This window comes from Leishmania martiniquensis, chromosome 11, assembly GCF_017916325.1.
Source record: "Leishmania martiniquensis isolate LSCM1 chromosome 11, whole genome shotgun sequence".
In the NCBI taxonomy this organism is placed as follows: Eukaryota; Euglenozoa; class Kinetoplastea; order Trypanosomatida; family Trypanosomatidae; genus Leishmania; species Leishmania martiniquensis.
The window spans coordinates 160,679-173,778 of NC_090146.1; the positions used below are offsets into that span (position 1 = coordinate 160,679).

General features: G+C 62.5%; 3 protein-coding genes across 3 annotated transcripts; all 3 read left to right on the top strand.

The window, feature by feature from the left end:
• Positions 1-146: 146 nt before the first annotated feature.
• On the top strand, positions 147-2,375 carry LSCM1_06558 (uncharacterized protein; the record flags this gene model as incomplete). The annotated part of the gene is made up of 1 exon (XM_067323975.1): positions 147-2,375. The coding sequence occupies one exon, from the start codon at positions 147-149 to the stop codon at positions 2,373-2,375; it is 2,229 nt and encodes a 742-aa protein (XP_067180516.1).
• A 781-nt stretch (positions 2,376-3,156) lies between these two features.
• On the top strand, positions 3,157-5,154 carry LSCM1_06559 (uncharacterized protein; the record flags this gene model as incomplete). Its single annotated transcript, XM_067323976.1, has 1 exon — positions 3,157-5,154. The coding sequence occupies one exon, from the start codon at positions 3,157-3,159 to the stop codon at positions 5,152-5,154; it is 1,998 nt and encodes a 665-aa protein (XP_067180517.1).
• Positions 5,155-8,846: 3,692 nt separating this feature from the next.
• On the top strand, positions 8,847-11,519 carry LSCM1_06560 (uncharacterized protein; the record flags this gene model as incomplete). Its single annotated transcript, XM_067323977.1, has 1 exon — positions 8,847-11,519. One exon carries the CDS (start codon positions 8,847-8,849, stop codon positions 11,517-11,519), a length of 2,673 nt encoding a protein of 890 aa, XP_067180518.1.
• Between the last annotated feature and the right edge of the window lie 1,581 nt (positions 11,520-13,100).

Sequence of the window (13,100 nt, forward strand, 5' to 3'; positions counted from 1 at the left end):
CTCCCTCTCTCTCTGTTACTCTCCATTTGACCGCATCCGCACAGTACTGACGGTCCACCCAAGTGCGCGCATACGCCGCGATCCCACCCAGGCCACCCACCCTCTCTTTTTCTCTTCTTCTTTCCTCTCCCAGCCACGCCATCATCATGGGCAAGAAGGCCGAATTCACCCGATCACGCTTCAAGGAGGTGCGGCAGAAGCATGAGGAGCGCATGCAGCGTTCGCGAACGGAGCGGGACCGACGTCATGGCATCGACAGGTCGGAGCGGAAGATCGACAAAGTTGTTGTGCAACGACCCCTCCCGAACGAAGCGCAGCAGGCACTTCTGCTTGCTCAGTTCGCGCAAGCCTGCCGACTCGCCGCTCCCAGCACGGACATGTGTGCCCTAATGCGTCACTACGCAAAGGTTGCAGAGGCAGCGGAGCAGAAGAACGAGTCGATGATGACAGCCACGACAAGTCCCCCATCGACGCAGTCATCCACGCGTAAGCGCAGGCGTGACGACGAGGGCGAGGAGCCACCCGCTGCGGGCGCCGCCTTTCTCGACACCGTTGCGGATGCGCTGTTGCAGACTCAGAACGCACCGGCGGTCGTGGACGAAGCGACAACCATCGGGAAAAATGGTGAGTATGCGGTGGACAACGACGATGAGGACACGACAGTGCTGCAGGACATACTGCAGGATGACAGCGGCCGCCGTGTGGTCGCGACACTCCTGGCTTCCTTGAAGGCGGTGGACAGCACCAAGTGCGAGGCAGTAGCGAAGGCGGTGCTGGAGCAGTTTGAAGAGAACGAGCATCTCCCACAGCACCACGTGGCGTGTCGCGTCATGAGTGCCCTTGTGCAATTCGGCTTGGATTCCACGCGGCAAGGTGTACTGAACCTGCTGCGCCAGCGCGGCACAACCACCGAGGAAGTGGAGCGCTTGCTCTCTGACCGCCACACCGCCGGCACCATCGAGCAGCTCCTAAAGAGCTACAGCCGGGAGACGGCCGCCTGGCTGTGCGAAGTGCTCTCCCTCTCTACTCCCCCCATCTCGTCCTCTGCTGCAGAGAGCGAGAGCAAGAAGTCCGCCAAGCGGCGCGAAGCGGCCGTGGAGGCAGCGGCTGGCGAGCACATCACCACGGAGAAGCTCATGGAACTCGTTAACGGTCCGGTATCGAGTCAGGTGCTTCTCCAACTGGTCCACACCGACGCCCGTCGCGAGCTGCTGAAACGCCTGTCCATCACTGGCCTCCTCCAGAGCAAGCGGGGCACCACGTTCCTCACGCAGTTGTTGAAGCTGCCTGCCCCTGTCACCTCAGGTGAGGGCGACGAGGCTCGAGAAGCAGAGGCGGTGACTCTTTTTACCGACGTACTGGAGCGTCTTGGGAATGATCTGGGTGAAATGGCGATCGACAAGCGCGCGAACTTTGTTGTTCAGGCGCTGGTCCAGCTTCTGCCCCTCATGGGGCCTCAGAGTGCGAAGCAGCTGGAGCGCCTGGAGCGCGGGCTGGGAGGTGCTGCCGGTCTCTCGGCTTTGGCGGCGCACGGCAACGGCGTGCACGTGACCCTGTCCCTCATCGACGCCACCCTGACGCTCTCCTCGGAGTCTGCGGTGGAGAAGCTGGCGGAACAGCTGGTCACACGGCACAATGTCACCGACCTTCTGCACGACAAGTACGGCAGCCTCGTGTTGCGTCGCCTCATGCCCCTGATCGCCCGCAAGGCCTCCAAGGTAGGTCGCCTCCTGCAGGGCATGGTGGAACAGGATTTGACAAATCTAGTCTACACAGAGGCCGGTAGCCTCGTGGTGAAGGCCTACCTCACGGCGCTTGGCAAGTCGGGAGCGTCGCTGCTGGCACAGAAGCTAGCGAAAGGAGAAGATCTGCTGTCTATGTGCCGCAGCCCATATGCATCACACGTGGTGTTTGCTTTGTTCGAGCTGGTGGACCCCACAGCGCACACACTGTTGTGCAACGCGCTGAAGCCGCACGTGCTGCCCCTGTCGACACATGTGAATGGCCGCTTCATTGTAGAGAAGATGATCGCCGCCAGCCGCGATGTCCGCGAGAGCGTGTCGCGCCAGTTTCTCTCCTTAGCCCAGGAACGAGGCACGCAGCACCTGCTCTGTGCCCTGCTTGCCAGAATGGATGCTCGCGGCAAGCAGGCATGCGTGGAGAAGGCAATTCTGCCAAACCTCACCACTCTCGCCACCCACCAGTGTGGTTCCATTGTGTTGCAGAAGTTGATGCAAGCGGAGCCGACGGTGCTGTCGGCGGTGCGGCAGCGTCTTGCAGCAAACTCGCTGGTGCGCAGCGACTTGGCGCAGAACTTCTTCGGCAAATTTGTGGTTCAGATTGCGCAGCAATCGGAGCAGGAGCAGCACCAGTAGCGGAAGTAGCGGTGAAGAGGTGCGCATGCCATCGCACGGTTCGTGCCTTCGTGTGTGTTAGGCCTAAGCGAATTAAGATACCTCTCCGTGTAAGGAGAGTGTGCACACCACGCACACACGCATCATCCAAACTTACGCGCATAGTTGTGGGTGGGTGTCTCTCCGTGTCACGCGTCTAAAATGAGACGGCAAACTAATTTCCTCCCTCCGTTGCTCCTGCGAGTCGGGTGTCCCTCTTGGCTCAGCCACAAGGTGGTTGTATGACGGCCAGAACACGTGCGTGTCTATGTGCGTACGTGTATACGTGTGCCTACGCAGGCGTATGCACCTGTACAGGTGGAGTGAGGTGTAGCGCGTCGGATGCGGCGGACGCACGCGCCACCACCACCACCACCCCTCCTCTCCTCTTCCACATCCCCAGCATTAGACCAGCTCCGTCTCTTTCATTCGCTGACGTGTTCACCTGTGCCCTTTGCCTTTTCCACGAGTCCCTGGCGTCGCTCCTCTCTTCCCCTGCCCCCTCCGCCCGCTGTGATAGCATGGAACCTGTGCGGCCCCCCCCTAACCACCCTCCCTCCCCCCTCACCACTCCTCGCGGGTGCACCCAACATCCGAGTTCCCTCGCTCTGTCCGCTTTTCTTACACGGTACGAGGCGCACGAGCGCGTGACGCCTCACGTGGTTTCATCGGCATCTCCATCTTCGCCTCTCACCACTGCCCGACCCCACCCCGCCCCCTGCCTCTTTTCTTTCAGCGAGAGAGGGGGAAAGCCCGCACGATCATGTCGACTCCTGCGGCTGACGCGCAGCTCCAGCAGCGACTCGAGCAGCTGCAAAAGCGATTCGGCAGCATCTTTGATTCGTACGCGCTCGAAGTGCCTGACGAACCACGACGCAGCAAGGCGAAGCTTGGACACCGCGCACGCGCTCGCCTTCAGCGGACCATGCTCACAGACCTCGGCGCCCTCTACCGCAGCGCCTTCATCCCCTCGCCAGTGCCGATGTCAGAGGCAGATCTACAGGCCCTCCTCCGTCTCGTGCCGTCCCTGACGGCGCTGAGCGGGTGGCCTACCCCAGACGCACCGCTTCTCCTGATTGTGACGCGCGCTCTTCAGCCCCAACGCAGTGATGCACCGCCCCCGCATGTGCCAGGCGCTGTCTTACAAAGTGTTCTGCTGAACCTCACGCGTCTTCTTCACCACCCAGAGCCGTGGTCTGAAGGGTCCGCCCAGGTGGCGTTGGCCATCCGCACCACAGCTGCGGCACTCCTCGCGCGCCTCTTACGGCACTATGTCGCCGGCGCACAGAAAGCCGCGGTTGCGGCACAGTGGCGTGAGTGGCACGAGTCGAGCAACCACACACTCCTGGAGGAGGTGCGCACGTGGGTGGTTCAGCTCGAGGTGGCACAGACGCAGCCCGGCAGCGCTGGGGCACACAACCGACGGTCTCTTTCAAAGAAGGACACGTCATCATTGGCGTTGTCACCAGCGACAGCGGCGGCCGTGCTTTGTCAAGTCCTGAGGTTTGTCGCCGCCCTCGTGGAGCATCCGTGTGCCGGCTCCTTCAGCAGCGCGTCGTGGGCGGCGTTGCTGTCGTCTGTTGTCTCTGTTATGGGCCAGCCGCGGGACGCAACCAAGCAGCTGGGGCGCGCTTACACAGCGCTGAGCATTTTGCTCGGCGTGCGAGATGCTGGCGTGATAGCGCCAGGTGTCTGGAGGGAAGTGGCTCTGGAAGCAGTGGCGAAGGCGGTACCGCATGGAGAGGCGGACGTCCCAGTCCCGCTGCCTGCCTTGTCCCTCTCCGGCAGCACCCACGACTACGCCTCTCTCTTCGTCGCGTACGTGCGACTGGTGAAGACACTTGTGCTTCTAGAAGTGGAGGAGAGCGCCGCAGACAGCAACACGGCGATGCAGCTGCACGCTGTTCTTGCGGGGCTCGTAGAGATGTCTACGTATGTGTACCTGGAGAAAAGCGCGTCTACGCTGGCGGAGTCAGGCACTGCCGAGGCTCGAGTGACTCTTTTATCGACCGTCGTGAAAGACTTGCTGAGTGTGCGCGAGGAAAGCCGCTGTTCACCGCGGCAGTACGCCCGGTATGTGTGGGGGGTGCTCATTAGCCCCACGCCTCTCGTTCCGCTCATCATCACCCAACTGGGGCGCGACTGCCAGGCTCAAACGGTTCTGCTGACGACGTCGCGTGGGCTCACGGTCCTCGGCACAAACGCGGAGCTCCTCCAGAACGTTTTTCTATGGTCCATCCACGCCGCCATCGATGAAGGGCTACTGGACGCGTCACATCGCGCCGAGGTTTCCGCCGCCTTGCCCTGGGGCCTCTACAACGCAGCAGATGCCGTCGTTGGGGAGCTGACCGTGCGCCTCTCAGAGGTGCTCTTGACGGGCCCCACGGTGTGTACGCACAAGGGCGTAGCAGTACTCGCAGCGCGCGTCATCGCGTGCGAGGGACTTGCGTTGTTGCTGCGCTTCTTGCTCTTCATTGTGATTCCCTGCGGTGTGGAGGATGAAGTATCGTGGAACGCGCGCTACCGCGAGTGCCTGTACGCGGCCGAGGAACGCGTCATGCGGACGGTGGCTGCGTTTGACTGCGGTTCGCCACACCTGCTGTCTACCTTCACGGATGCCCTAGACCAGATGAGCACGCTCCTCGGGCCCACGGCGGCGAAGGTAAGCGCGCTGCTGCCGTCGTCCACACGACCCTCACTGGTCCCTGCGGGATGTCAAGGCGCGCTGGACAAGCTCCTGGAAGTCATTCCGATCTTCTAGACACAGTGCGCGTCACCACACGCGTCGTCGGGCACGAAGAGGGGACAAGATGCTGTTGCTGCATCACCACCGACCCCTCCGCAACCTTGTCACCGAGACAAACCCAAAGCCAACTCCCTCCTCGACTCACAGACCTGCACTGTTGAACGTCAAACGCGTGTACGTCCGTTACGGGACACAAACATCGGCATGATGACCCTTTCCCTCCTTTACGCTTGACACCCAACTGCCGCCACGAAGCGCCACGTCCCTTTGCGCCCACCTTCTCCCTCACCCCACCCCCACCTCCTTAGTCGGCGCAGCACTGTTTCTCCGGTTCCGACGCGTCGCTTCGCCGCCACTGCGTGCCCGAGCGGCCCGGGAAAAAAGAAAAGAGTACGGCACTCAGGGTTCCCGAGTCATCACTGACCTCAGTACTAACTAAGCCTGTGAGTGCTTAACTTCACAAATCGGACGGGATATGGTGTTTTCACTCAAGTGTGGTCGTACTCAGAAACCTGCTGAAACGGGGGGTGGTGTAGGAGACCGTGGGCCGCGAACCGAAAAGTGATGAGAGTGGGGTTTGAACCCACGCCCTCGAAAGGATTGGAACCTTAATCCAACGTCTTAGACCACTCGACCATCTCACCTTGCGTCGCCCACAAAAATGTAGGGAGGGGTCTTGCCTACAGAGCGTTACGTCGAGGACCTGGTGAGTTCAATGGGCGTGTAGCTCAGTGGTAGAGCGTCCGTTTCGCATACGGAAGGCCTAGGGTTCGATCCCCTACTCGTCCACTTTTCCACACCCCTTGGTTTAAAGAAAAATGGGGCTACCTGGGCTCATTCCAAAATCCCAATCGTACGAAGCGATAGCGCGTCGCTCATTGGATGGGGCGATTGCCAAACGGACAAAACTTAGCACGGCATCTTTTGCCCCGAGGGAGGAAGGTTGAGCTTATGACAGGCTCGCAGACGAGGCCGCACTGCATCCCCAAAAGGCATGGGCGCCACCAACACGTTGGGGTATGAAACTTTCCCCTCCGACACCCTCCAAGCATTTCCGGTGTGCGAATAAGGGGTCTTCCCACAAACGACGCACACCTGCGCCAAAGTGGCAATTTCCTACTTTCCCATGACACCAGCGCACGAGCCCAATAGTTTCGAGGAAAAGCCCCTTCCCTCCCCCCACCCACCCCTGAAACTTTTTTTTTAGCCACACAGCCCTCTGTGAACCATGTCCTTGGACATTAAACCTACGAAGGCAGAAGAGGTGCGGCAATGCATCGAGAACCTGGGACGCCTCAGGGAGATGGGGGCCGTCGACGAGGAAACGTTTCGTGCCAGGGCGAGTGTGCTGATGGAGGTGATGGAGAGAGCAGTCACCGAGGGGAGCGCGGGCGACCAGGGACGGATTGTGAGCACCATCGAGTTCGACTCCGAGTGTAAAATCTATCCCTGGAAGGTCCCCATGCGACAGGTGGAACGCGCACGGACTAGGATACTGAAGGAGATCGACGAGGACGAGACGGAAGAGCGGATTCGACAGAGCTTTATCGTCCGGGCACGATCCCGTTCGCTGACCCCGGTTGAAACGATGCTGGCAGCATACACCATCTTCTCGGGAGACCGGGATAAGGCCACACTGGAACTCACCCACCTGATGGTACATGCCCCATCCTACCAGCAAACGGTCTACCACAACTGGCACCTGGCAAAGCACCTCTACGGGGACTTCGCCGACACATATGCCGAGCGCATCTTGCGTCTGGAATACCCGCTGTTCCCGACAAGGGAACTGGACCAGGAGAACTATCGCCTGCTCGAGAGTACAGCGACAGGGCTACAAGGAGGGGGCGACCAGCCGTCGGACATGGACAGCGAAGCGGCGAAGTTGTTCCGGGCAACGAAGCCACTGATCATCCTTGGGGGAGGCTACGCACCCATTTACGGTCCGGACGGACAGCAGATGGTGGCAGCCGACTACACAGCGCTGGAGCAACGAATGGACCAGCTCCAGAAGCAGATGGAGGCGTACGCCAAGCACTCGCAGCGGCAGAGCTAGCCACGAGAACCGCCGCAGCAGCCCGCACGGAAGAGCGGGGGGTACCGCAGCCGAGGGGCGCGCCAGCCGCCACCGCAGATCATGTGGCATGGCGGTGGGGTGGGGCCCAGCGAGCCGGCCAGCGCGGTACGGGACAAGGCCGACCCAAGTACAAAAAACTGAGAAGGCCCTGCCGGGACGAAGACAGCGTCCCGAAGAAGGGCCGGCCCTCCACAGAGGAACTGTGGGGTGGGGACTTGCGCGCGGGGAAGACGTCCAACAGGGAACTGGACGCGATTCTTCAGCGCTACCTCCCACCAGGGAAAGTACTACCGTGCGACACGTTGCCTAACCTAACTCAGCAGCACATCGCGCGCATTCAGGACTCGGTGCGGAAGCACGGGGTCCTTTACTTTCCCCTTTTTATTCGGCACCACTGGATTGCGGGGGTGCTGACACGGGCCGAGGGTAAGCGCACCTACGCGCTCACGGTCTTTGATTCCGCCCCGTCGGACCCTGTACAACGCGACTTGCGTCGGGGTCTGCAGGCGATGTGGCCACGCCTTGCTATCCCCAACGGATACTGCGCGAGACAGGCTCGCGGCAGTGAGGACTGTGGGCTGTACATGGTGGCATCGTTCTTCTCCCACCACTACGCCTGCCCCATCGGCGATGCCTCCACCCTGCCGGGCCGACTGCGCCGCTTCCTCATCCGCGCTACGCAGGAGAGGATGTCCGCCGAGACCTTTACGGCGGCCATGCGGAAGGAGCTGGAGCAGCGGCCATCACCCGCCCCCCCACCCACCCACCACGGCGCCTCGACAGGAGGAGCCAGAGCTGGAGGGCGGCCACGCGTGGAGTGTCGAGGAGCTGATAGAGGCGCACGACGCAGCCGCCACGGCCGCCGCGCGGCGCAAACTGCGCTACATGCTCACGGCATCGGCGCTCGCGAACTTCGCGGACGGTGCACACCGGTCCTTCGCCGTGGAGGCGATGTGTGAGCGCGCCAGAGCGTACGGATTCGATGCCGGCAAACCCGCCGACGTGGCGAACGCCCTGGTGCGCATGGGCTTCTCTGTGCACCCGTATGGAAAACCGACGCGCAACGGGAAGGCCCGCCTGCTGGACGAGTCCGCGCTCTCCGACACATCGAAGCACTTCCTGATCGTGCAGGGAGTCGCGCACGCTGGCCTGCCGAGGTGCCTCAGAGGAGGCTGGGTGTTCCAACTCGGGGCGCGGTTCACAGGAACGGCGTCGGCGCCGAGGGAGCATATGAGGGCCACTATGCGGTGACGGCGAAACCGCGCGAGGCGACGGTCGGCGTGTACACGGTGGCGCCTCCGCGGGCAGCCGAGGCAGCGGAGCAGGCAGAGGACTCGCGCACGTTGGCAGCGCCAACGGTCGGCCGGCAGGCCGCGGAAGCTGGTGCCCCGAGGGGCACCCACGCGAAGGACCCCTTCCTGGCGGACGCGGGGCGAGCAGAGGAGGACGGGCTGAGCACCACGCCGCCCGACACGGCGCCCGGAGAACTTCTCCATGAGCAGCACGCGGCGCTCTACGGAGAGACGGCGCTCCCCCTAAAAAACGGGGACGGCGGGCGAGCTGGGGGGCGCGCCTGCCCACGAGGGTGGTACATCTACCCGGACAGGCCCCCACACGTCAGCGCGGTGGCATGGGCCGCGGTGTCGCCGGAGGTCCGCGTGGGCCACATACGCTGATTGCGAGAACTGCGGTCGATGCCAAGCGACCTGCTGGACTGCGACCTGGCAAAGGCGGTCATCCACCTGATCGTGCGAGCGGCTCGGGCGCGGAACTGGCAGTGGTCTACCATCTCCAAGACCCTGGCGTCCGTCAAGGGCGCGCTGCTGAACCTCCCCCTGTACACAAACCAGGCGGACGGATACGATTTATCGACCTCACCGGAGTTCCGGGCGGCGGCCACCGCGGCGAGGCGCTTCGAGAAGGAGTCGGAGACGCACCCACCCGCCCCGCTGCGGGTGGAGGAGACGCAGCGGGCCTACAGGGAGCTCTGCCGCACCCACCCGCGCGCCGCGCTCTTCCTGAAGCTGGCGTGGCACTGCGCCGCACGAGCGGGCGACCTGGGGACACTCCTGAAAAAGGACGTGCACATCTCCGCACTCTCGGAGAGCTCGCCGACGGCCTCAGTGAGTATCACGATCCGCTATGGAAAGGGTGCGGGGTTCCGCGGGCCCTATGCGATAGGGACGCGATTGCAGCGAGAGGACGCGGCCCTGCTGCTGAAGCTGGTGAGGAGCCGAGGCCCAACGCAGCGCCTGTTTGCGGACGTGACGAGCCTCCGCAATCAGCTGCGCCGCGTGAACCCTGCGGCGGCCCTCCCGTCCATCCGGAAGGGCGCCGCCCGTTACCTGGCAGCGAACGGCGTATCCGAGGCGGACCTCATGCGGATCACCGGCCACACGCGAGCGGACACACTCAAGCGGTACCTGGGCTATGGCCTCCAGCCAACGAAGGAGGCCGTTGCCGCGCAGGAAAGCGCCGCGCAAGTCCTCCTAGGATTGACCAGCTAGGATGGGAGGCACCGACGGCGAAGAGCCTGGGGGTGTCGGACGCGGAGCTGTATGCGGAGACGCGCCGCATGCAGGGGCTGCCACCGGTGGCGACGCTGCCCGACGCGCGGCAGTGGCCCCTGCACCTGAAGCACACCACGCCGCTGGACCTGGCGGCCGTGCGGGAAATGCCCACGGCGCACAGCCGCACGAAGCGGTTCCTGGAGCAGGCCATCCAATACATGAACCCGAGGCGGTTCGTGGGCCTGCGCACTTCACGCACGGTGAAGACGGCGTCCCTGCCGCTCGCGGACGTTCTGAGAGCGGTGGAGATGGGGAAGTTCGAGCGTTGCGACTGGCAACCTCGCCACCCAGCCTCGCGCCGGCCGCTGCCGGAGGGCGTGCGCGGGGTGAACACGTTCTCTGTCCCAGAGATGAAAGGCCGACGACGGCTGATCACCGAGCCGCACCTCAACGCCCTGGTCTCGAAGCGGGAGCTGCCGAAGGTGGAGCATCCGACCCGCCAGTGGCGGCGCCAGGAGCTCCGCTACGCGCGGTACATGTTCCAGCTCGACTTTGTGGCGTTCTACGACGCCATCCCCTTGCCGGAGGAGATGCGGAACACGTTTGTGTTCCGCGCACGCGACCATGTCCTCTACCGGTGCTGCACGCTGCCCACCGGCGCACGATGGAGCGTAGCGGTGGGGCAGGCGGTGACATGGACGATCGTGGACATCGACACACCAGTGACGATCTTCACCATGATGGACAACATGCTCATCGCGGCGCGCGAGGGGCAGGAGCGTGCGTTTCTATCCGCGGTGCGGCGCATCCTAGCCCGCATCCGGACGGCGAACCTCCTCACCTCCCCGGATCGGGAGACCGTGGCGGCCATGTCGGACGAGGAGCTGCTATCCTTGGCACGGGCCGACAACACGTTCCTGGGAGAGGACTTCCATTGGAACGGGAGCGAGCGGGTGGTACGCAACGCGCTCAAGACGGTGGCCAAGTTGAAACTGGCGCTCCGAGCGACGCGCTTCTCATGCCGGTCTTTCGCGTCCCTGGCGTCGCTGGTCATGTACGCCATGCACACGACGCGCCTGAACCCGGCGGAGGCGTTCCCCTTGCAGCAGGCGTACCGAGCCATGTTTCGGCTCGTGGACCGCGGCTGGGATTGGGACGACGAGGTGCCCTATGTGGGGTCGAACGTCCTCGCGTGCCTCCAATCGGTCGGCGGATGCCTGGTCGAGAACGAGTGGCGGAGGATCGCGGACAGGACCGCGGCCAGCTACGAGGATGGCACGTACGACGCCATCTGCTTCACGGACGCGTCGGCCGACGGGTGGGGAGCGGTGGTGCGGTACGCGAACGGCACCACCGACGCCCTGCAGCAGAGGTGGGCCACGGACTTGCACCCGAAAGGTCGCGTCGGCGAAGGCCCGCCACGCACGCGGGTGCTGGACCCGCTGCCGAACGATGAATACTTCACCGCCAAGCACTCGGCGCACGCGGAGCCACGGGCCGCGATGCTGTGCCTGCAGTACCTGATGGCGCACGGGCTGGTCGCGAGAAGGGGCCCGACCATGCGCATGGCGGTGGTCACGGACCACTTTGCGATTGTGCGGGCGCAGCGGAAGCACAACGGCTTCGGTGGCATCGGCAGAGGGTACTGCCTGAACCGCCTGTACGTGTACACGACGGCCCTCTACTTTACCGAGCGCGTGCGGGTGGTGTTCTTTTACATCGCCGGCCAGGTCAACCCCGCGGATGAGCTATCACGCAATTTCGCCGACGACGGCGGTACGACACGGGGGTGACGCGGCGCGCTGCCGACGACCTGGCGGTGCCTTTTCTGCGAAGCACGTATTCCCCGTTATGCGAGCAGGCGCGCGGATCGCCGCCCACGATTCTCGCAACGGGGCGGGTGGATGGGGGCAACATGGCCCCCGCTTCCCACTCAGGCTCACCAACGACGGGGCCCCAGCACCCCTGACGGGGAGTTTGTTCCCCGGCCAGCGTTCCCTTACCGCGGAGAGGACAGCGGCTACCGGCGCGTCCACCAGGAAGAAGCGACTGCGGGGGTTGTGGCGGCGGTAACGGGATTGTTCTTCTTCGCAGCACGCACACGCCGCACTCAGCGGAGAGAACGCGGAACGGAGTACACTCCACACGATGGGCAAGCACGACTACGGGGGACGAGGGCTGGCCCTGGCCAGAAGTCTGCTCACAGGAGAAATGAGACCCGCGAGCGCAGCGAAGCCGCGGCGAGATTTGCCCCCCAAATGTGGAAGAGGGCTGTTCAAGCGCATGCGACTAGCAGGAGCGTCAGCCACCTACATCACGCCCTTTTTCTCCCCTCACGCTCCCCCCCCTCACACAAAAGACAGTCACATGGTGAAGGGCATTTTTTTAAAGAGTTCCAACTTCTTTTCTAACATATCCACTTTCTGCCCCGCCACAAAAAAGCAGCACCGTTCAGCTAGCAGTTGTAAAATCCCCCTGCGCCGGGTAGTTTTTAGCCTGCGGGGTGGAATTGCCACTTAATAGCCGCCCAGGCCACACTCCTCGTTGAAACCGCCTTGTTTTTGCCGCGAAGGGTGAACCACAGCCGCATTCATTTTGGAAGAGGCCCGGCGCCGCTTCACCCAATTGCTTTTTGAACTCTTCGCCAGCAGAACGCAAGGCTGTGGGGAAATAGATCTTTTTGGTGAAAGCGCCCCTTCAAGACGCCTTCCGCGACACTACGCCCACTTTCGGGGACAGGAATGGCGCAGCGCTGCTCCGAGGTCAGCTCTGGGGTTTGCCGCGAAGCCCACGCTCCTGGCGGCGCTCGTTCTTTTTCGTCTGGTTTTGAATCTGAAGAGGCTTTTTCTTTAGGGTGTCTTGCCTGACTTGGGGGTGCATTGTCCCCTTTTTCCTTGGGCTTAAGGGTGCCCGAAAAACCAGGCCAGTCCCCCCCACTGCGAAAACCAAGCACCCCCACCTACAAAAAATATGCTGGTAAGGGCTTGTTTCCCCATTAACGCAATTTTCCTTTTTTACCGGAAGCCCTAAATACCCCCACTATCTTTCCAAGTTTTTCCGCATCCCACAGAAAGCTAGGGGGGTTTCGGCCTTTCGGCCGGCTCCCTGAAATGCGACTCATGAGGGTGAGGGTCTCGTGCCTTGATTTTCTGCTATGTATCCTGCGCCCCCCTTTGCTGCGCTCATCTCTTTATTTCTTTTCGTTCCAAAAAACAACATGCCATCTGGCGTGTTTGTCTAAAGCTACGGAAGCCGTTATTCCTTTGAAAAAAAACAACATATAGAATGCCCCTCATCGCTTTCGTATTCTTGGGAACCTTTGCCTGCGCGGCGGTTGGCTCGCCATGGCGTTTGAACGTGCTCGCTAAAGAATG